This window comes from Bufo bufo, chromosome 2 (genome assembly GCF_905171765.1).
Source record: "Bufo bufo chromosome 2, aBufBuf1.1, whole genome shotgun sequence".
NCBI lineage: Eukaryota > Metazoa > Chordata > Amphibia > Anura > Bufonidae > Bufo > Bufo bufo.
This window is the reverse complement of record NC_053390.1, coordinates 778,362,842-778,387,786: the sequence shown is the minus strand read 5'-3', so window position 1 is coordinate 778,387,786 and position 24,945 is coordinate 778,362,842. Positions and strand designations below refer to the sequence as shown.

General features: G+C 45.8%; 1 protein-coding gene across 5 annotated transcripts in view; it reads right to left on the bottom strand.

Moving 5' to 3' along the window:
- TBC1D14 (TBC1 domain family member 14) overlaps window positions 1-24,945 on the bottom strand; it is an 89,464-nt gene that overhangs the window by 14,897 nt on the left and 49,622 nt on the right. For 4 of the 5 annotated variants that reach the window (XM_040419127.1, XM_040419128.1, XM_040419129.1 and 1 more), the window contains 3 exons: window positions 23,851-23,971; window positions 6,990-7,108; window positions 4,114-4,196 (listed from right to left, as the gene is read on the bottom strand). In XM_040419127.1, coding sequence (XP_040275061.1) covers window positions 4,114-4,196; window positions 6,990-7,108; window positions 23,851-23,971 — 323 coding nt within the window. Of the gene's footprint in view, window positions 1-4,113; window positions 4,197-6,989; window positions 7,109-9,620; window positions 9,760-23,850; window positions 23,972-24,945 lie in introns of those variants that run through there. The other variant, XM_040419131.1, reaches the window with a different exon arrangement.

The following is a 24,945-nucleotide window of genomic DNA, read 5'->3' as shown; positions in this document are numbered from 1 at the left end:
AACTGGAAAGGACTTATGAAAGCTTTATGAGGGGAATGCCATCTCATTGGCTTCTTCAGGCAACCAGTATCGTCGCCAGGGCTCTTAGCAATTCTTATTGGCTAAACAAAACTCACCTCTCCTCATTATGCTCCTCCCAAAATATCCTTTATACTGTACCCGGCATCCAAATGAACAGCCCCCAAACTCTAGTTGTTTTGTGGATACTTTAAGTACTCCCTGGTAAAAGAAGGTCTGTAGATCCCCCACCTGTCACTGTGTGCATGGCTGCATTATGTCGTCCATGCTGACTTAATATCAATCTTTTGCGTAAGTGATGAAGAACATCGGCATAAACTTCCTCTCACTCTTCTGGGCGATTATCCTTCCTTAAAGGAACACTCAGGACAAAATTTACCCCGTATGACGACTAGTGCAGGGCTCAAACGGGCGACGCATAACACAGGGATTCAAACATCACAGAGAGAATCCTCGTATAATGCACTCTCCCTCCTTTAAAGGGCATCTGTCAGCAGTTTTGTACCTATGACACTGTGTGACCTGTTACATGTGCACTTGGAAGCTGAAGGCATCTGTGTTGGTCCCATGTTCATATGTGTCCGCATTGCTAAGAAAATTATGTTTTATTATATATGCAAATGAATCTTTAGGAGCAATGGAGGCGTTGCCGTTACACCTAGAGGCTCCACTTTCTCTACAACTGCCGCGCCCTCTGCACTTCGATTGAGAGGACCCGGCAGTGATGGCGTTTTTACTGCCTGGTCTTGTCAATTAAAGTGGAGAGGGTGCGGCAGTTGTAGAGACTCTAGGTCAGGGGTGCACAACCTGCGGCCCGGGAGCCACATGCAGCCCTTGATACCCTTCTGTGCGGGCCCCAACCATCTGGTCTATGTCTTAGGGCTCCTCACATGTATTTTTTATGTTTTCTCCCGTTAGATGGGAGTCCTGGAAGTGTAACCAGACATTTACAGGTGAAACTCGAAAAAAATGGGAATATCGTGCAAAAGTTCATTTACTGTATTTCAGTAATGCAACTTAAAATTAGAATATTGTGAAAAGGTTAAATATTCTTGGCTCAAAGTGTTGCACTCTAGTCAGCTAATTAACCCATACCCCCTGAGCAAAGGGTACCTGAGATTGTGACTTTGGGGTTTCATAAGCTGTAAGCCATAAGCATAAGATTATAACAAATAAAGGCTTGAAATATCTTGCTTTGCATGTAATAAGTCTCATATGTTAGTTTCACCTTTTAAGTTGCATTAGTGAAATAAATGAACTTTGCACAATATTCTAATTTTTCAAGTTTCACCTGTATGGTATATACTGTATGTACAATATGCCATAAGTGCAGTGTTTCAGTTAGTAATGCTGCTTTAAGTTTTATTTTCAGCTCCTGGGATTGGTTCATTCTGAAAATGTGCCCCTCAACCAAAAAAGGTTGTGCACTCCTGCTCTAGGTGCAATGGCAACGCCCCTGTTGCTCCTAGAGGCTCATTTGCCTATAGCAAATCATCATTTTTCTCAGCAATGCGGACACATATGAACATAGGACCAACACAGATGTCTTCAGCTGCCAAGTGCACATGTAACAGGTCAGCCAGTGTCATAGGTACAAAACTGCTGACAGATGCCCTTTAACCTATTGAAGGATTGTTGTTTTTATCTGCAACGGACATTTAGCACCTGTCCACATCATGCGGTGATAAATGTCACTGGAACCCATACACTACAATGGGAGTCCTGAGCCCTCTATTCCTCCTCACGGCACAACCAGGACAGAGTCTGAATGGAGGTGCGGTCCAGCATGTGTTGCCATGTCTATCGGACTGATGGAAACAGCCATGAACTGTCCTCACCTGTTTCCATCAGCCCATAGATGATAATAATAATAATAATCATCATCTTTATTTCTATAGCGCCACCAAATTCTGAGGGTTCATGTACAAAACAAAAGACATCACAACATAACTAGCTAATATACAACAAACACCGGGAGTGAGGGCCCTGCTCACAAGAGCTTACAATCTATGAACTAAGTATTAGTGTGCATGCTTCACTGCCGCTCCATTCGAACTCTTCCCCACTTTGGTCTTACAGTAAGTCACACGATCGTATGTATTTTGTGGTCCGCATAAAATACAGATGAAGTCCGTGTTGCATCCGTTTTTTTTGGCGGATCCATTGTAACAATTCCTAATCTTGTCCACAAAATGGACATGTTCTATCTTTTCTGCAGGACTGCGGAACGGACATACGGATGTGGACAGCACACAGGGTGCTGTCCGCATTTTTTGTGGCCCCCCCATTGAAACGAATGGATCCGTATCGAATCCGCAAAAAAATGTGGATCGGATGCGGACCAAAAATGTGGTTGTGTGAATGGGACCTAAGCTATCGAGGGGCTCAGAACCCCGATCAAGTGCTTGTGGGGTCCCAGTGATCAAAAACGTTTATCATCTGGAATCAGATTAGTGTATTGCCGGATGAAACCGCAGTTTTTGAGGGGACAGTCCAGCAATCTAATGCACATGGAGAACTCCTGACTGTACCCGACAGACGATGTCTGGAGAGAAGGATGGGGCAGACTGAACTTTCTCCACCCAATCCATTTATTGACCCAGGAGATAAGCTGCTGCCCACTGAAAATATATAAAAGCATGACTAAGCCAAGCCTTTATGTGCATGGGGGAGTCAGCCGAGATAGCGAGCATTCACACGACAGCTATGGAAAGTGTACCGTAAGCCTCGCCCCTGATCAATGCACAATCACATAATATTCCCAGGGTATAAGTAATCATTAGGCGAAATTGACGCCTGCACTGGATTTCAGGTCGGAGTAGAGTGGAGAAGCATCAATCTGTCACGTCCTGACATAAAGCAAGGCGTCAGAGTTCGCCCCGCAGCTTAGCATGCAGGAAATGTACACGGATAACCTACTTCTCCCAGCCATGAATAATACATGTGTCTACACTGCCCGGCATTGATTGGGAGCGAGTCAGTATCTGCTAGAACGGGATCGTCTTTTATTGCAGGTTACGTGTTTTCAGGCTGGAAGTTAATGAATAATAGTCATCGTGGTCTTTGATTAACTCAGGATTGGCCAGATCTCGGCTCACAGACTCCAAACCCAATTTATAGCAAAACCCCTGGTGACTTATTCGGTTTTTGGCACTTCTAAAAAACCTGATAATCTAGTATCGCATTAGCTGGATTATCATATTTGAAAAAAGGTAGAAAAATGGATCTTATACAAGTTCCTACAGTGTGAGCGTGTTCATGGTCACCACCCAATATTCTCACTCAGCAGGCCACCCACATCAAGAGTGTGAGAATGACCGGGGTGAACTGGCCGTTCCCATGCTTTGTGATAGTGATTTGGGTAATGTTGATATTGTGAGGGCCTACTGTATTCCCTGGGGGCTGTGTTAGAGGACGAAGAGCTGCACGGCAGTGCACAGAGCCTAGAGGGCTCCCTTAGTACGGATCAGTACAGCTTCCGTGCACTGCCGAATCCTCCCTTGGAACTAATGCTTACATAATATCTCCAAACATAGGGGGTTCAATGGAACACACCATGGTTTTTTTCTGTTGGGTTTGAACAAAATCCGGATTCCGGTACCCCCGCCAATTATCTGTTTGAGAAAGCACTGGCACTTGCAGTAGCTCAGCGCCGTACATTGTATAGTGTCTGTGCTTGGTATCAGACTCCGCTCCATTCACTTCAACGGGGCCAAGCTACTTCTAGGCTATGTGACCGATGTATGTGACTTCACAGGGCTTAGACTAAGCTGCGAGAAGACCACGGAGCTACTGTTAAGCGCCACTGCCTTCTCAAACAGCTTATTGGTGGGGTCCCGGGTTCGGAGCCCCACGATCAGATACTGATGACCTACCCAGAGGATAAAGTCTTGGGAAAATCCTTTTAAAATGTAGAATGTCTGTCTGATACAGTCTGCGGCAGGAAAGACCTCTCAGTGCCCATCATTCTGACTGGCAGCACTTTTCGGCTAGAGTTAAATTGTCTTGTGTATATCCTGCAGCTCTGCAGACATTTTGGAACTAGGACACTGGGCTGGACGTCTTTGCTTGCCCCATACATGATCAGGTATTTACCTCTCCTTTTAGCTTGGGCCACCATTTCTTCATATTCTTGTCTGTGTTTCTGGGCTTCCTCCGCTGGTTTGGCTGGAAGGTTTCTGTGGAGATTACACATATTGCTGTTTCAGTGCAAGTCTAAGTACGGACTGAAAAAAAAATCACTGCATAGAAGAGAACTGCTACAGAAACTAAAAGGGAGTCTGTCAGCAGATAAACCAGGCACAATGTCTTGTAGGGCTAGCTCAGCTGAATGTTATAATGCTTTTCACTTAGTGATCTGCTGCTTCATTCTGCATAAAAAGTACTTTTAATCCATATGCAAATTAGCTGTTAAGTGCACTGAGGGCAGGCCCAAGCCACTCTGTGCACCCTGCCCCGCCTGCTTCCTCTGCTAACCCCTCCCTCTCCTTCTAAACAGACACGGCCAGGTTCCTGCGCAGTCATCTAGTCTGGCCCCGTCAATCAAGGAAGTCTCCATGCACTGACTACCTGCTGAGCCTCTGACGGACTTGGGTTTACAAACAGTAGCCAATCATAAGAGGAGGAGCTGAAGAGAACAACGGCCTCAACCAATGAAGAGAGGGGGGCGTGTCTCAGACTAACTCAGACTCCCTTTATGTACTGTAGCTCAAATGTAGTCACATTAAAAAGCAGTCAATCAGCAAGGTGTGAAGAAAATAAATGGCAGGTAATCATCCACTGTGCCTGCCGACTTCAATATAATTCTTGAGCTCCTGACTGGATATTTGCTTTAATTGATTGCTGTACAAAAGAACATTTTAACTAAAAAAAAAAAAAAAAAAAAAAAAAAAAAAGTTTCCTAAAAATAAAACTTGACAAGTAATCAGCTGTAATCTGTGGGAACACTTGTCAGAGGTGTTCAGTGTCTCTGCAGCGCCTCCAAAAGGATAAATAAAAGTTTTACATGGTGTCCATTAAAATTAGATGCTGGGTCATCCTGACACAGACATCCTCTGTAACCCCGGCTAATTACTGATCAAGATGCTAAATGAAAATCCTCTCCAGGTTATATAGTAACCTGTTAATATTTACAGCGCAACTAATAGGCAAAAGGATGAATAAAACATGCTGTCCCTTTAAAAACACGACAGTAATGTGACACCTGCAGAGAGAATATACAGCTCAGGAAAATTACAGCACCGCTTCAAATAGAGAAAACAAAGGCAATCGGCTGCGGCGGGGACATTACTCCTCATCATATAGGCCGGTCACATCCACGGTAATACATATCAGACGGCCAATCTTTGCTCTGTGTATAAATCAATCATAGATTTACAAGACCATATCCAGACCCATTAATGTAACACTCAGTCTGCACTGACAGTAAAGCAGGGCTTGGTGCAGAAAACAACCCGCCCAGAAAACCAATTTCATAACGAGAACACATCTCCGGCAGTTAAACAGAAGATTTAAAGGGGTTTTATCATCTCAGACAATGGGGGCATATCACCTACACCGAGAGCAGAGTCCCGAAAGTGCTGGAGGGCCCACTGCGCAAGGGCGGCCGCCCTCTATTCATTTCCATGGGGCCTCCGAAAATAGATGAGTGCTGGCTCGGCTATTTCCGTCAGCCCCGTAGAAATTAATGTAAAATATATGCTCCCATTGTCTCAGATGGGAATACCCCTTTAAAAGGGTTTGGGTCACCAGACAGAACCTTTGTAGTCAGATTATACTGTCGTATACTTCTTCCAAACTAACCAGAAGTAGGTGAAAATTGGAAGGGATTTTGAAGACCAGATCAGACGACACAGGGTTTGTTTGTAGTCTGTTACCATAGAAACACACAGGTCTGCATGATCAATAAATACGTAAATGGGATTTTTTTTTTTATCAAGAATGTTGCACAGTTGGTTTACTTTACATTTGAGAAATAAACCAGAAGGATAGAAGGGTGGACAGGGGATTAAAGAAACATTAGTAGATGCATCTGTACTTGCTAAACGCCCCACAGTTGTCCGATACTTCGTATGCAATAAAAGAGCCTGAGCACCTAAAGAAGTCTACAAGATTACAGTGAGTGGACACCAGATCTTGACGAGCACTACAAAATCGGCCAGAAAGGCTCAGCTGATTCCTTAGAATTTCATCCACTCAGGTTGTACAGTAAAATGTTATGTGCCAGCAAATACGGAGCAACGTCTGTCCCATATGGACATCCCATAAAAGTGAACTTGGGAGAATGGGCAGCAATTCTAGCAATTCCCATGAGCAGCAATGATTTACTAAAGAGGACCTGTCACTTCTCCTGACATGTCTGCTTTAGTAATAATAATAATAATAATAATAATAATAATAATAATAATAATAATAATAATAATAATCTTTATTTATATAGCGCCACCATATTCCGCTGCGCTTTACAATTCAGAGGGTTGATGTACAAAACAAAAGACATCAAAGTTACCGGCTAATATACAAGATGCTACGGAAAGCTAAATCTACTGATAGTCTGTCCGATGGGGGGCTGTGTAGAGAGTGAAGAGTAGAGGACCTAGAACTGAACCCTGAGGAACCCCAACATCAAGAGAAAAAGTAGTAAATATGTGCCTTCTCCAAGTAATAACAATTCTGGTGCACTTTTTTACTTAGTATGCTGTGCTGACCGCTCCTCTATTATTCCTCCTGGAAATGTATAACTAAAAGGACAACTGGATGTTACCATTGCACTTATCTGCACCTTTTATCATGGTCAGAACTAGCATCAGACGGTGCAAGAGCATGCCCCAGGGAGGTTAGGTAGCACTTTGTTGTCCATTTATTCGCTCATTACCAGGAGGATTAACAGAGGAGGTCACAAAAAAACTCTCAAGAAAAGATGCCCCAACATTGTTTAACGGCAAATAAAGAAACCTGATCAGGGTACTCACGCTGGCCGGTCTTCCAATATAAGAGCTGTTGTGGACAGGGGTTCAAACACCAGGCTCTTCCTCACATTCTGCTTTGGGGATGGAGACTTTGAAGCTTGTCCAATTCTGTCTTCATATTCCTGTCAACAAAAAGGTAGAAAATGAAACACGTGTACTCTTATCCATGTCTAGAACACGATACCAAACATTCAGTGCATCACCCCTGTTCTAATATAGGTTTCCATCCAAATTCAGAACACAATGGGATTCATAAGGAATGAGCTGATGCAAGCTAAGGTATGTTGTAGATGTAGCAGAGCTGAATCGGTTATTACACCACAAGAGATATAACTGTGACCCTGCTGCATTATAGAACTGAGGCAAAAACACGGGATGACACGACGGCCGTTCTTGTATCATATTCAATAGGTTTAGTAGTGGAGTGAATCAATATGTAACAGCATGAAAAACCGAGCCAAGGCAGATGATAAATTGCTGATATCAGCAACTAATGAATAAGCCAGAACTAAAAGGGTAAACAAACGGAGCAAATAATAATTCAGAAAAATCATAATTTTTTTCAGACTTGTAGAGCAGAGAGGTCAATATGGGTACTTTGTCATGGCACCAGAAGACAGAGCTGCCCTGAAGCTCAATCTTTCCACATTACGGTAACTATCTGACCCGGAATCCCCAAAATCTTGCCCCTTGGGGGAGTGGATAGATAGATTAGAGAGAGTGTATATTATATATATATATATATATATATATATATATATTTATATTATAAAGTCCTAATATTTTAGCCTTACTTATATATTCCCTCCACAGACACTAGTAACATTACACTATAGGAGGCCCCGTTATGGGCGCTTTACCAAGGTTTTCCATTATCCTCACTGTTAGGGCTCATGTGCACGACCGTAACTGTTTTGCGGTTGGCAAATAGCGGATCCACAAAACATGGATGCCGGCTACGTGTATGCTGCCACTTCTTTTTTTTAACTCCTGCAGAAATGTCCTATACGTGTCCACAAAACAGACAAGAATAGGACATGTTCTATATTTTTTTTGAAGGGCTACAGAGCAGACCTACGGATGAGGAGAGCACACAGCACGCTTGAAATGAATGGGTCCGCATCTGATCCACAAATAAATATTCTGGATCCGATGCAGACCGAACGTACGGTCATATGCATGAGGTCTTATATGGTTAATGTGAATACCATAGGAAACAAAAATTAAATAGTGGCAGGAACAAGCAAAAATATCTGTGAAATTGGCAAGATGTACACTAGGCCCTGCCCACTTGGCACACGCTGGTGGTTCTTTGGCGCCTGGAGTGAAGTATCTTTCCCTGGCTAGGTAATTGGGTTAGAGGCTCACAGAGAACAGTATGGAGGTCATATAACAGCCGCTATTCTTGCTATACAGGTCTGGGTACTGTATGACTGTCTGGAACTTAGGTATATGACCACCAGTAACACTGCTGCCCCCTCTCCCCTCCCTGCTGGCCACCAGGGACACTGATGCACCCTGATCTTCTCCCTGCTGGCCACCAGTGACACTGTTTTCCCCCTTCCAATGGTTGCCAGGGACACTGCATACCCCCTTTCCCCCCTGTATGACTGTCTGGGGCGTAGGCATATGACCACTAGTGACACTGCTGCCCCCCTGCACTGGGTGTCAGGGACACTGCATATCCCCCTTCCCCCCATAGGACTGTCTGAGACGTAGGAATATGACCACCAGGGACATTTCTGTCTCCTCTCCCCTCCCTGCTGGCCACCAGGGACACTGCTACCCCCCCTTGTCCCCATCATTTTTATTAACTCACTAGATACTAGGAATATTTTTAATTTACCACTAGACATCAGTACATGCTGACAGATGACATGGCATACATAGGAGAATAACAAATTGGCAATACAAGGAACTGATGACTGAGTGCAAGCAGTTTTCTGCAAATTACATTCTGTATCTCTACTTCCACCGAGCCGTCGCCTCAATGTATCCCAGCACCGCACCCGTCAGACAGTAAGACACCAAGAAACAGACCATCGGCATCGTCTTTCTGCTTTCACAGCTCCATTAGTTATACCGGAGGCACACCGTATGTAATACACACGTTACAAAAGAAACAGCTGAACCCTGTAATGGATGTAAGGGTACAGTCACACCGTCCGATTTCTGCATGCGGTTTTGGAAGCCAAAATCAGTAGTGGATCGTAAAAAAATAGAAAATTCGAGAACAGATACTTTTTTTTTTTTAATTCACCCTTGGTTTTGGCTTCCAAAACTGCATGCAGAAACTGGACTGTGCGGCTGCAGCCTTAAAAGTATAAAAAAAACACTCTACTGATGATAGATAGAATAACCATAAACAATAATATTCAGGATAAAACTGCAGCTCTGAATACATTGTAAATAATGCAATAAACATAAAAATGACAATTAATAAAAGAAATTCTAGAAATGTAAATGCAACAAGAAAGAAAACCGCTCGATGCCAGGATATTCTGCATCCATACCCGACAAGGTGACCTGGCATACCGGCGACGCTGCACAGACGGGCCCGTAGCCAGTGTCCCACTGGAAATGTTGCAGGTTGGAAGGAAGTAACAGGCATAGTGATGCTGCACATTCACTCACCATGAAAGCTGCAGTCCCTCAGAGACCCAGAACCTGCTGCTCCATCCCAGCCGGCATCACAATAAGCCCCCCAGCTGCACCACAGCATGCCAGGCTGCCCTCAGAGGCCCATCCCGTGCATCCCTGCAGTCAGCTGCCTCCTTCCAGGGAGCAAACACAGGACTGGGAGATGGGCGAACTGCCTGCAACAGACATTTTAATCAGCTGCAGATGCAACGCATCCAATCAACTCACTCCAGCCTCTCCTCACATGCCTGGCTACAGGAGAACACCGGCACAATGATGGCTCATGTCTCCAGAGACCTCATGTTACCTGACAGATGGGAGTCCCCTCTGTCAAGCTAAGCAAAGCCAAGCCAAGCCTGGCCGCACACTACATCTCTATCCTAGTAGAACTGCAAGTTCCAGCATGTCCTACAAATAAATGAAAGCCAAGACTGCACTTATCTGGTGTGTGATCTAGCACAACCTATGGGCTTCTGAAAAAAAATAAAGAAATTTAATGAATGAAAATAAGTACACGGTTAGAGGGGAATGTATTAAGACTGGGGTTTCCTACGATGCCTTAAAACAGGGGTCTCCAAACTTTTCAACAGGAGGGCCACATTGAAGATTTTACAAGTATTCGGGGGCCGGAAAAAAAAATCAGTTATGTATTAAATTAAATGTATATATTTTACATGGATCGTTTTTGTAATCAGCATGATATGACTGAGAACAAAAGAGAAAAAACTTTAGCAAAACAACGCAAAGACACCCGTGTCCCTATCAGCGGTGTCCCCATCAGCACAGCAATGTCCCCATCAGCACAGCAATGTCCCCATCAGCACAGCAATGTCCCCATCAGCACAGCAATGTCCCCATCAGCACAGCAATGTCCCCATCAGCACAGCAATGTCCCCATCAGCACAGCAATGTCCCCATCAGCACAGCAATGTCCCCATCAGCACAGCAATGTCCCCATCAGCACAGCAATGTCCCCATCAGCACAGCAATGTCCCCATCAGCACAGCAATGTCCCCATCAGCACAGCAATGTCCCCATCAGCACAGCAATGTCCCCATCAGCACAGCAATGTCCCCATCAGCACAGCAATGTCAGCATCAGCACAGCAATGTCAGCATCAGCACAGCAATGTCCCCATCAGCACAGCAATGTCAGCATCAGCACAGCAATGTCAGCATCAGCACAGCAATGTCAGCATCAGCACAGCAATGTCAGCATCAGCACAGCAATGTCCCCATCAGCACAGCAATGTCCCCATCAGCACAGCAATGTCCCCATCAGCACAGCAATGTCCCCATCAGCACAGCAATGTCAGCATCAGCACAGCAATGTCCCCATCAGCACAGCAATGTCCCCATCAGCACAGCAATGTCCCCATCAGCACAGCAATGTCCCCATCAGCACAGCAATGTCCCCATCAGCACAGCAATGTCCCCATCAGCACAGCAATGTCCCCATCAGCACAGCAATGTCAGCATCAGCACAACAATGTCCCCATCAGCACAGCAATGTCCCCATCAGCACAGCAATGTCCCCATCAGCACAGCAATGTCAGCATCAGCACAGCAATGTCAGCATCAGCACAGCAATGTCCCCATCAGCACAGCAATGTCCCCATCAGCACAGCAATGTCCCCATCAGCACAGCAATGTCCCCATCAGCACAGCAATGTCCCCATCAGCACAGCAATGTCCCCATCAGCACAGCAATGTCAGCATCAGCACAGCAATGTCAGCATCAGCACAACAATGTCCCCATCAGCACAGCAATGTCAGCATCAGCACAGCAATGTCAGCATCAGCACAGCAATGTCCCCATCAGCCGTGTCACCCTTAAGCACAGCAATGTCCCCATCAGCACAGCAATGTCCCCATCAGCACAGCAATGTCCCCATCAGCACAGCAATGTCAGCATCAGCACAGCAATGTCAGCATCAGCACAGCAATGTCAGCATCAGCACAACAATGTCCCCATCAGCACAGCAATGTCCCCATCAGCACAGCAATGTCAGCATCAGCACAGCAATGTCAGCATCAGCACAGCAATGTCAGCATCAGCACAGCAATGTCAGCATCAGCACAGCAATGTCAGCATCAGCACAGCAATGTCAGCATCAGCACAGCAATGTCCCCATCAGCCGTGTCACCCTTAAGCACAGCAATGTCCCCATCAGCACAGCAATGTCCCCATCAGCACAGCAATGTCCCCATCAGCACAGCAATGTCAGCATCAGCACAGCAATGTCAGCATCAGCACAGCAATGTCAGCATCAGCACAGCAATGTCAGCATCAGCACAACAATGTCCCCATCAGCACAGCAATGTCCCCATCAGCACAGCAATGTCCCCATCAGCACAGCAATGTCCCCATCAGCACAGCAATGTCAGCATCAGCACAGCAATGTCAGCATCAGCACAACAATGTCCCCATCAGCACAGCAATGTCAGCATCAGCACAGCAATGTCCCCATCAGCCGTGTCACCCTTAAGCACAGCAATGTCCCCATCAGCACAGCAATGTCCCCATCAGCACAGCAATGTCCCCATCAGCACAGCAATGTCAGCATCAGCACAGCAATGTCAGCATCAGCACAGCAATGTCAGCATCAGCACAACAATGTCCCCATCAGCACAGCAATGTCCCCATCAGCACAGCAATGTCAGCATCAGCACAGCAATGTCAGCATCAGCACAGCAATGTCAGCATCAGCACAGCAATGTCAGCATCAGCACAGCAATGTCAGCATCAGCACAGCAATGTCAGCATCAGCACAGCAATGTCAGCATCAGCACAGCAATGTCCCCATCAGCCGTGTCACCCTTAAGCACAGCAATGTCCCCATCAGCACAGCAATGTCCCCATCAGCACAGCAATGTCCCCATCAGCACAGCAATGTCAGCATCAGCACAGCAATGTCAGCATCAGCACAGCAATGTCAGCATCAGCACAGCAATGTCAGCATCAGCACAGCAATGTCCCCATCAGCCGTGTCACCCTTAAGCACAGCAATGTCCCCATCAACGATGTCCCCATCAGAACAGCAATGTCCCCATCAGCGGAGTCCCCATTAGCAGCTGATAGGGGCCACCACTGATGGGGACACTGCTGTTGGGGACGCGGCTGATGGGGACACCATTGATGGGGACACCCGTGTCCCTATCAGCGGTGTCCCCATCAGAACAGCAATGGCCAAATCAGAACAGCAATGTCCCCATCAGAAAAGCAATATTCCCATTAAAAAAAAAATATTCCCATCAAAAAAACAATATTCCCATCAGAAAAACAATATTCCCATCATGGGGACACCCACTGATGGGGACGCTGCTGTTGGGGACATTGCTGTGCTGATGGGGACACCACTGATGGGGACGCTGCTGTTGGGGACATTGCTGTGCTGATGGGGACACCACTGATGGGGACACCATTGATGGGGACACCCGTGTCCCTATCAGCGTTGTCCCCATCAGCACAGCAATGTCCCCATCAGCGGTGTCCCCATCAGCACAGCAATGTCCCCATCAGCGGTGTCCCCATCAGCACAGCAATGTCCCCATCAGCACAGCAATGTCCCCATCAGAACAGCAATGTCAGCATCAGCACAGCAATGTCCCCATTAATGATGTCCCCATCAGAACAGCAATGTCCCCATCAGCGGAGTCCCCATTAGCAGCTGATGGGGACACCACTGATGGGGACACTGCCTTTGGGGACGCGGTTGATGGGGACACCCGTGTCCCTATCAGTGGTGTCCCCATCAGAACAGCAATGTCCCCATCAGAATGGGGACGCTGATGGGGACATTGCTGTACTGATGGGGACACCATTGATGGGGACACCTTTGTCCCCATCAGCAGTGTGCCAATCAGCGGTGTCCTCAGCAATGTCCCCATCAGCACAGCAATGTTCACATCAGCAGTTTCCACATTAGCAGCGTCCCCATCATTGCTGATGGGGACGCCGCTGTGCTGATGTGGAAACCGATGATGGGTCACCGCTGATGGGGATACCCATGTCCCCATCAGCGGTGTCCCCAGCAATGTCCCATCAGAACAGCAATGTCCCCATCAGCAGTGTCCACCGCAACATCCCCATCAGCACAGCAATGTCCCTGTCAGCGGTGTCCCCAGCAGCATGTGTCCCCATCACCGCTGATGGGGACACCTCTGATGGGGACATTGCTGTGCTGATGGGGACATCGATTATGGGGTTACCGCTGATGGGGACATTGCTATCCTGATGGGGACACCATTGATGTGGACACCCATGTCCCCATCAGCAGTGTGCCAAACAGCGGTGTCCCCAGCAATGTCCCCATCAGAACAGAATTGTCCCCATCAGCAGTGTGCCCATCATCGCTGATGGGGACACCTCTGATGGGGACATTGCTGTGCTGATGGGGACACCATTGATGGGGACACCCGTGTCCTCATCAACGGTGTCCCCATCAGAACAGCAATGTCCCCATCAGCACAGCAAAGTCCCCATCAGCAGTGTCCCCAGCAGCACAGCAATATCCCCATCAGTATGTGTCCTCAGCAGCTTGTGTCCCCATCAGCGCAGCACAGCAATGTCAGCGTTCCCCATTGTGTCCCCATCAGCGTTGTGCAACACTTGCCTCCGCTGTAGCCGGCTTCTGCTCCTCTTCTTTTTTTTTTCTTCTTGGACTCCTGAGTCCCGACTCCCGCCCGCTGCTACACACGTGGATTTGTTATTTCAAACAGCGGGCGGGAAGAGGGGAGGTGCCGCACCTGTGACGTCACTGGTTGCCGGGACATCGGCGGTCCCAGCAGCCAATCAAAAAGCACAGCGTGACAGCATGGGCGGTTGTGCGGCTTTCGTTCCTGCAACCTGTCAGCTGCGGGCGGGCGCGGAATCGAACACACAACACAAGCGTGACAGCATGGGCGGTTGTGCGGATTTGGTTCCTGCAACCTGCCAGCTGCGGGCGGGCCGGATCGAACGCACAAGCGGGCCGGTTCTGGCCCGCGGGCCGGGGTTTGGAGACCCCTGCCTTAAAATAATTAAGAGGTAATAATTCCAGAGCATATTCAGAAAGCGTAATATAAGCCAATAAAGAAGCTGGAGTTAATTTCAGGTGTAATGTGCATATATTGGTAAATGTGGTCACCCACAACACTGCCTTTTTTGCAAAAGTGTCAAGGGTGGCGGAAAGAGCAAAAAGTCTGAGATTTCGACACTGTGTTTCTGTGACTTTACATTTACACTATTGGTACATTCCACTCTTAAGGGGCATCTGTCAGCAGATTTGTACTGTGGGGATTCGCTCTGGTAGTTAGGACTAGCGGATGCAGTATAGAGGCAAAGTACACGGTTCTTGAATCAAACAGCGGTGTTTATTCACACATTGGCGTATAACCAAAAGCAGGTGGCTTGGTGTTTGTTCACACACAAGGAAAGTCCATAAACAATAAAAAAGTCACCTTTTCTCCTGGGTGTTAATTCACACCCTGTTAGCAGTTCAGCCCCATCAAGTCCATAGGCGGCCTGTTCGCCTTTAGAGGGGTCCGAGTCCTCCAGCCCGCCTCAAACCTCAAAATCCCAGCACAGCCCTCAGTTCATGCAGACCAAAGGGTAACACCTTGAACTGGTATAGCCCCTCCGGTGTGATGAAGGCAGTTTTCTCTTTAGCAGCCTCCGTTAAGGTTACCTGCCAGTACCCTTTGGTGAGGTCCAAAAAAAAAAAGGGGGCTTGTCCTATAACCTCTCAATCAGCTCGTCTACCCAGGGCGTCAAACTTAGATACCGCGTTTAATCTTCGAAAATAGTTACAAGACCGCAACGTCCCGTCCAGTTTGGGTATCAGTACTATAGGGCTGGCCCAATCACTTCTGGACTCCTCGATGATGTCTAGTTGCAGCATTAGTTGTACTTCCTCAGAGAGATGGCCTGTCGCCGAGCCTCGGATACCCGGTATGGTTTTTAACCAGATTTTGGCCTGAGGCTCAGTGACAATGTCATGCTGGATTATGAAAGTGCGTCCAGGGAGGTCTGAGAACACATCTGTGTTCCTGCTGAAGAAGAACTCCCTAGCCTCCTGAGTCTGTTCAGAGGAGAGGCTGTCAGCAATCTTCACTGTGGCAACAGCTTCCCTTACATCAGACTTAGGCTCCATTCACACGTCCGTGGTATAGAAATGCCTATTCTTGTCCGCAAGCTGCGGACAAGAATAGGACATGTTCTATCTTTTGCGGAGCTGCGGACCTGAAGATCGGGGCCACGCTCCGCAAATGCGGATGCTGACGCTGACCGTGGAACAATAAATGGGGCACGTATGCTGACCGTGGAAAATGCGGATAGCGCACATCTTTGAAAATCTAAAATGGGAGGTTCACATAGTTGTTAGAGGAGGTTTTGATGCAGATTTTCCTGCAGGTTTTTCAGGCAAAGCCAGAAGTGGATCCAGCTGGAAGGAGAATCTTTCACACGAGCGATACAGATTGTGTCAGGATCTGTTCAGGATAACGCCTCACGCACACGACCGTTGTTTGGTTTTGCATCTGAGCCACATTTTTTTTGTGGCTCAAATGTGGACCCACTCACCTCAATTGGGCCGCAAGAGATGTGGACAGCACTCCATGTGCTGTCCGCATCTGTTCACCCCCCCCCCCAAAAAATAAATAATAATAAATAGAACATGGCCTATCCTTGTCCGTTTTGTGGCCAAGAATACGTGTTTCTATTATGGGCGGCCCGGTCAGTTCCGCAAATTGTGGGAACGCCTAGGGGCGGCGTCTGTTTTGCGGATCCATAATTTGCGCACTGCAAAACAAGGCACTATGAGGCCTAAAACTGATGGTTTTGCAGGCAAGTTCAATCAGTTTTTTCTGCAATTGTCTTCAGTATGTGCATTTTTTTTCCTTACGGATGGTATCCAGATTGCATGCGTTTTTTTATGTGTGCAAAGAATATAAAAAAAAAAATGAAAAAAAACAATATACATCTCCTAGTGACCATCAGTAAAAAATTTATTGCATCCGATGTCTTCCGTTTTTCACGCAAGTCGCATTCCTTTCTATGGAGCCAGGGCTGCCTTAAAAAATGCACAATATAGAACATGCAGCGTTTTTTCCTGAACGCAGAGATGTGTGAAAAACTACCTATTGAAATAAATGGGTCAGGAATCAGGATTCAATCCAGATGCTGTATATTCGCTACACGTATCGCATCCAGACTGAAAACTCACTAGTGTAAAAGAGGCCGAAGTCCTTCCTTTATAAGTCTGATTCCTTTCAAATCCACTTTTGGCTTTGGTTGAAAAACCAGCTGTGAACCTACCCTTAAAAAAAAAATTACTATTCCAAGACTTAAGGAAACAAAGTCTATACACTTATTTATAATTTATCCCTGACAACCAGCTGTCAATCACAGCGAAGGGGCAGGGAAGGGGGCACAGTTACCTTGACTTCAAGCAAAGAGGCCGCTGCCCCCTTGACTTCAAGCCCGACTGGAAAATACGCGCGGACGGAGGATAAAATAAAGTTTTTTATACTTCTGCCTCATCAGAATGCAGTAAGAAAATCATAATTCGAAACTCGCTGCCGGCTACTTGAAGGTACTGCTGGCGGTTTGGGATGGGTTTTGCCGCTGACAGGTTCCCTTTAAATTAATACTCCATGGATTAGTGGTAGATTCTGAAACAATCCTTGATGCACATTTCGCAATGGTAAATGGTGTCTTTCCTTATCCCCCTTTTGGAACACACCCTGCATCTTTTTTGGGTCCTTCCCTTTCTCGCTGTTTGGGGGACTTCACCAGGGAAATGTTGCCCTGGTAGAACTCGGGCATCGTAACTTGCAGAAGTACTGGGACCCTCCATTGCTTGGTTTGGAAGAATTAGGGTCTTTATCACTACCTTTTTAAATTGTAGGCATGTTCTTGTCTGGCCTCCAGATCTAAATAGCATGTACGCATTGTACAGCGCCATCTGTACAAGGTGCGCGGCCAGCTTTTTGTACCACACTTTTGTAGGGCTTCAGAACTTGATCGAAAAGACAGAATGCAGTCTGGTTTGGGGACAGTGGCAGTGGTACCACGTACAGGGGCAGGGGAGCTGGTGTTACTGTGAATGGTGGTCAGCAAAAGGACATCCCTCTTGTCCATGTACTTAACCACCACCATGTTCTCATTGAGGAGAGCACGGCTGTCTCCTTTTCTTAGTGGTTGCCCTACCAGGGATCTAGGGAGGACTCTCAGATTTTTCCGTACTGTGCCGCAAGCCACAGTACCTCTGGAACTTAGTGACCGGAACAGTGGTAGACTTGTGTAGTAATTATCCACGTATAGATGGTAACCCTTATCCAGCCGTGGGTGCAGTAAGTCTCACACTATCTTCCCACTAACTCCTAAGATGGGGGGCGGGGGGCATTCTGGGGGTTCAATCCGGGTGTCCCTCCCTTCATAAACCCGGAACTTGTGAGTGTACCCAGAGCTACTCTCTCAGACTTTATACAGTTCTATGCCATACCTTGCCCGCTTGCTGGGCAGGTACTGGCAGAATCTTACCCTCCCTTTGAAAAGCAATAGGGATTCGTCTATGCAGACATTTTGTTCTGGGGTGTACACTTCTGAAAACTTTGCGTTGAAGTGGTCAAGGACAGGCCTAATTTTGAACAGACAGTCAAATGCGGGGTCATTCTGGGGTGGGCACTGTGCATTATTGTTGTAATGCAAAAACGTAAGTATTGATTGGAATCGATTTCGGGCCATGGTATTACTGTAAATTAGAGTGTGGTACAAGACATCCGCACTCCAATACTGAGTAATCTTTGGTTTTTTAATAATGCCCATATGCAGCAAAAGACCTCAAAAGGTCATCATCTCTGCTGCTTTTACTGGGGTCTAGCATATGGTGTTGTGGGGTTCTGGGAAATAAATTGCTGGGCGTATACATTTGTTTTGGCTACCATCAAATTTATAAAATCTTCAGAGAAAAAGAAAAAAAAAAAATTCTGTGCACAATCTGAATTCCTGAGTTGCCCACAAACTCAGGAATTTGGGGCCGATAATCCTCAGGGGGTGGGATTCATGTGGGCTCACTCGGGGGGGGGGGGGGGGGGGGGCTGCCTCAGCTGTTTTGGGGCGCCTTCTAGAGGGTCCCTCATCAGCAGATGCTTATGATGAGGGGGTAGAGGAGTAGAGGAAAGTGGCATCCTCTTCTTCCTCACTGGCAGACTCAGTATCGGAGGCAAGCATAGCGTATGCCTCTTCAGCAGAGTATACTCGTTGGGATGGACGGGCCATTTTGTGTAAACCTTTATTTAGTGTGAGGGGTGTGTATGTTGTGTTTTCACATGTGAAGGGGCTTGTAATAAAAAAAATAATAATAAATCAGAGCAGCAATTCCAAATAGCAGTGGTGGTGCACCAGAAGTCCCAGCAAGCCAATAAGCAGCACAGAGAAAAAAAAAACATCCGGAGCTGCAATTGGGCGGTCTGCCCGTAGGAAAGATGGCTGCTTGCCATGCAGAGCAGCCATTGTATCCTGGTCACAGAGAGATTTCACTCAGGGACCGGGTATACACAGCGCCAGGATATCTGACACATTTTCCAGTGCCGTACATGTACGGCGGTGGTATCCTACGGGTTAAACAAGGCTTGAGCATCTTCCCCTGATTAGTCCTCCAGCAGAAAATACATTTCTGCCACTGAACTGTGAGAATTCTTGGAAATGTCAGCTCATTAACGAGTACACGACATGGAAGGAGGACACTGATCGCACGAGGCTTGGCTTCCATCAATAGACCAGCTTTAATAAAGCAAAGCCATCACTCCTGCCTCCTCATCTCTCGCACTTAACCAGGCCTGCAACTTCTAAGGGTCTATTTTTATGCCTCTCATCTAAGACTCCTTTAGTTTATTCTTGCTGATGCTTTGGCTTCCTCAAATGTTGCCTGTGCATTAAATGATTAACCCGCTGTAAGAGGTAACATCGGAATTACAAATGGCAAAAAGGTCAAAGACTTAAAGGGGTTGTCCAGGATAAGAAAAAAACATGGCCGCTTTCTAACACAAACAGCACCGCATCTGTCCACAGGATGTGTGTGGTATTGCAGCTCCATTCGCCTCAATGGAACTGAGATGCAATGCCATATACAACCTGTACACTGGAGTGGCGCAGTTCCTGCGCAACCTCTAAATGTTCCATTACGACAGGTCTCGCGGTGGTCTAATGGATCGACAATTATAGAAGATCAGGCACTGCTGTCCTGCAGCAGAGTATTTATAGAGTAATTCTAGCAATGCACAGTCAATACGCCTCAGGAAGCCTCTGTCAACACCTTATTTCGGAGGTATACGTTAGCAGATACCGATAAGTGTTTACATATTTTCCAGGCCAAAACAAAAAAATGTCCAAGCCAAGACTTCTCTTTCTTGGAAAAAAGAGTTAAATCGGATATTTCCAGCAGGGGTATAGCTATAAGGGGTGCAGAACAGTGGCATCCAGCCTCGGGTGCCTGAGGGGGCACAAGGGCTCCTCAGCCTCATAAGAAGACACCAGTATTATAAATGGCACGTGGTAGGGTTGCGGGTGCGGGTGTTTCTATTACAGATATTGCATTGGGATACAGGAGCTTACAATTACACTACAAAGTTCTGCACGCCTGGGAACCCATGTTTGGAAGGCCGGGCACTGGTCAAGTGAATGTAGAGGTCATCTCACACTTCTAGTGGAAGTGGCAGAGAAGGAAGCAGGGTGCTGGACCCGGAGCACCCTTGACAGATTTAAAAAATTTTTAATTTTTGCACCCTTCCCAGCCATCCCAATTGTGCAGAACCTTACAATATACCTGAAATAAAAAAAAAGGTATAATTTTAAGCTCCTGGATCCCAAATCAATATCTGTAATAGACCCCTATTCTCCACCACCACACACAACCCCTAGCCTTTATGCTCAAGAACCTAAAAGAACATTTCCGCCAAAATTGGAAAATCTGGTAATTCAGCAACAAAGTTTGGTAATTGTGTTGTCCTGCAGCCACCACTAGAGGGAGCATAGGAGCTTACTGCATACTATTATGTTATTATTGAGTTTCATGTATACCAGTATGCCGAGAGTTCCCCCTAGTGGTGGCTGCAGGTAACCAGACTGTTTACCTCTATGATGACATTGAGCCCTATGTCGGAAAAGCAGAACTACAACGACTATAAAATTCAGAAATTAAATTTGGCACAGAAATTTGGAACTATTTATATTAAAAAACAACAAACTGATGCGGCACATAAGACGACACCAGTATTATAAATGGGAGGATTGTGTGCGTGTTTGGGGAGGGTTCTATTATAGATATTGCATAGGGATTCAGGAGCTTAAAATTACGCCTCTGATTTCAGGTACCATTATAGTGGTTCTCCGAGGCTGGGAACCCATGTTTGGATGGCTCGGCAATCAAGTGCATGCAGAAGGTATATCACACTTCCATGGAAGAAGTGGCTGAGAATGAAGCTTGGTGCAAGACCCAGAGCATATCAACAGTTTTATTTGTTTTCCGTTTTTTGCACCCCTTTATGCTCAAGCAGAACATTCCCCTGCTAAATGAACATTTTCACCAAATCTGAAAACTCAGCCTCAAAGTTTAGTAATAGTGTTGTCCTGCAGCCCCCATTAGAGGGAGCATAGAAGCTTACTGCATACTGCGTTATCAGCTCCCCCTAGTGGTGGCTGCAGGTAACCAGACTGTTTACATCCATAGGGTATTAAGCTCTATTTCAGAAAACCAGAACTACAAATACACCTAAAATGAATATTAAGAAATTAAATTTGGAACAAAAATTTGAAATGTTAAAGAAAAAAAAATCATGGACATGCAGGTCTTCTACTGACTTGTATGCACAGTGCAGATTACATTTACTTCATATGGAAGTCAAATAGTTCATACAGTATTAGCAAACATTCGTGTGTATACAATATTAGACATGCAAATCTCATTTATACAATGAACTGTGTCCTTTAGGACGGCTGTGTTGTCGCCCTAACCTTTCATGTTACAGAAGGTCCTCGGGTTATGACGTACGCAGGTGCTGAACAAGAATGTGACATCCTGGAACACCTTCACACAGACAAGATGAGGTGGCACCCAAATAGAAGGCATTAGCTTCAGGCAAACTGCACCAGCATGTAATGATGGGCGGTGCGTCTGAAGAGAACGCTGCTTTTATGAACACTTAAACCATCCAGCCGCATACAGATTATGGTATTCATTCGACATCACGGTCAAAACTGCATGGAGGAGATCTTGAAAATAGTAGCAAGGAGCGGCTGAGCACCTGAGAAAAGGGGTCGTCTCATTTAGAAAACCCATTCTCGAACACCCTCTTAGGGAATTTTCAGCACCCAAAGTAGACAGTAACTACAAAGTGTCTCCCTAGGATGAACCAGCACGTCTGTACATTATATAGGAAAGCCCATTGATTTTAATATGAACTGTGTAATGACTGCAAGGGGACGGAACACTTGCTGGGTCACCTCACAAATCACAGCTGATCACTGCAGGTTCCAGAAGTAGTAAATCCCACGATCAGGTTGTCTGCTGGGGACCATACTAACAAAAATTGATTTTGCAAATAAGACGACAATTACTGTGCAAAAAAAACCTCTGTGTAAAAAAAATAAAAAATAAAGACAACCACTGTGCGAAAATAATATAAAGACAACCACTATGCGAAAAAGACAACCTCTGTGCAAAAACCACTGTGGGGAAAAAGAAGGCAACCACTGAAAGTCAGTTCCATTTGACTAAATAAAGCCTCATTCACACGTCCGTGCTCAAATCCGTGAGCAGATTGTCAGCGATGCATCCGTGAAGGTGTCCGTGAAGGATCCGTGTTGGGTCTGAGAGTCTGTTTCTGCTGTCCGTGTTGCATCGGAGTTTCACTGACACTGAACAGCTGAAAAATAATTTTCAAAGCATCTCTTTTTAATGATCCGTGAAACACTGATGCAACACGGATGGCATCCGTGGTTTTCACGGACCCATAGGCTATATTGGACATGATGGATCCGTGAACGGACAAAATAGAGCGTGCAACCGTGCTAAAACACATTAAAACGAATGGGGACGTGTGCTGTCCATGGAGAACACGTTCAGCACACGTCCGTGGCACACCGACGTGTAAATGAGGCTTAAAACCGATTTTAAGGCCTCATGCACACAACCGTTTTTCAGGTGCGGCTCGGGTGCGGACCCATTTACTTCAATGGGGCCACAAAAGATGCGGACAGCACTCCGTGTACTGTCTGCATCCGTTGCTCCGTTCCGAGGCCCCACAAAAAAAAAAATATATATATAGCATGTCCTATTCTTGTCCGTTTTGCGGACAAGAATAGGCATGTCTACAATGGGCCGCCCGTTCCGTAAATTGCGGAAGGCACACAGACGGCTTCCGTTTTTTGTGGATCCGCAGTAAACGGCACGGTCGTGTGCATGTAGCCTAGGTTAGAAAAATTCTCTGGAACAAAATCTTCCATGTGTGAATGCCTCCTGAACAGGGCTACAGCTGTGCAAAAACACCCAGAGAACAACTGCCATCATCTTTCAGATCATCCGCTTTCCAAAAATGTGAAAAGCTTCCCCCGCATTTAAGATTATCATTCCAATCCTTGGGTGTATGCCGATGTCTTAAGGCGTGCTTACCCTGGGCCTGTACCGTTCTAATAATAAATGCACTGCATTCCACTTTCCTCCAAGACATCAACTCCGCAGCACTTACAGCAATAGGGATGAGACTTTCTTGCTGCCGAATCTCATTAGTAAAACGTTTTCATGGAGATAATCATTACATTCCTAATTAGTCTAATGACCCCGGCGGCTCTAATGAAGACGAGCGCTGGGCTGTTCTGCATTTGTCCAGTATGTGTAACAGTACTGCAAGAAAACCTGTCCTCAATCACAGAGCCGCAGATGTGGTGTTAAAAGGACAGTCCGTCTAAATACTGAAGGCGGGTTTACACTGCCCGACTGCATCATCTTAGGATTTTTCATGTACTGGTCTAATAAAAATAAAAATATATATAATTTTTTTAAAATATTAATAATTAGAATATTAATAATATAAAAAATATATCTACAAAAACAGTGGACATACCCTTTTGAGGGAATGGGTGATCGCCTATGATATGTTCAGGTATTCTTGACTTCCTCATTTTTACAAGACCAAAAGGCGGCATAACAGGAAATGCAATTAAAATCTTAATGGTAGATAAATACCTTTGGTACTTTCCCTGGATTACTAGGAGGAATTTCACGAGGAGGGACTTTTCCAAATAATTTCCACCCGATTTCATTCTGTTTTTCCACTTGGACGCTCTTCCTCCGTGCAAAAATGCCTCTATAAAGACAAGAAACGTTTTGGTCAGGAAGGAAATCTAGCAAAAGGTTTTTATACAGCACCCTATATAAATCCAGGGCAAAGTATTGTATTACTTTAAGGAGTATTCACATAGACATTTATGCATCATGTCGGACATTTAGGCCTCGTGCATACAGGAGTATTAAAGCTCTATACATCTTCTGACTCCTAATGGGGGAAAATAATCCATAATCCAGCACAGTATGGATCATCATATGGCGGCACATACTGTGCCTATGACTACATGGCACCGAGTTGTAGGGATCCTAAACACCTGTGCACACATGGCCCTTTGTTAGGGTGCATTCACATGACCATATCCGTTTTGCAGTTCCACAGTTCAGACAATAACCCGTCTGCAGGTCTTATGTGGTTGGGGTGGCAAATTCCAATTAACAATGTCATAGGTAACCACCCGTAAAACTTAAACTTTTAATATCCATCTAAAATAGCTACAAACCCTCCAACACAAACCACATAACCCTAAAATAAGAAAAAAAATATGGAAGATATCATTAGGTTTATACTTCGCTTTGGGGCTAGGTATGGCAGAGATTGACCCTAATATATAGCTATGGGCTCTCTCCCTATAGCTGACCCTCTCGCTATTTATGCCCTGCCTAAAAACGGAATGGGAACCTCCTGAATGCCCTTGGATGGCCCCGAGTCGGGATGTCCCCCCTGGTAGCTATTGTATGCTAACCTATTAGTTAATTGTTATTGTAATAGCTAACGACTAATATCTAGTATCAATATCCCTTTATTTCATAGATATTATGAGGTCATCTAAGTTGATGACACCATTGTCCCGACGCGTTTCACCCTTACTGTACTCTGGTTCCTCAGGGGACCAAATTGTATTCAGAAACAGGGGTATAAATAGTGCCTTAGTATCTAAAATGATATTTCAATTGGTAGTTATGACATTGATAAATATTTGTCTACTTGGGCAT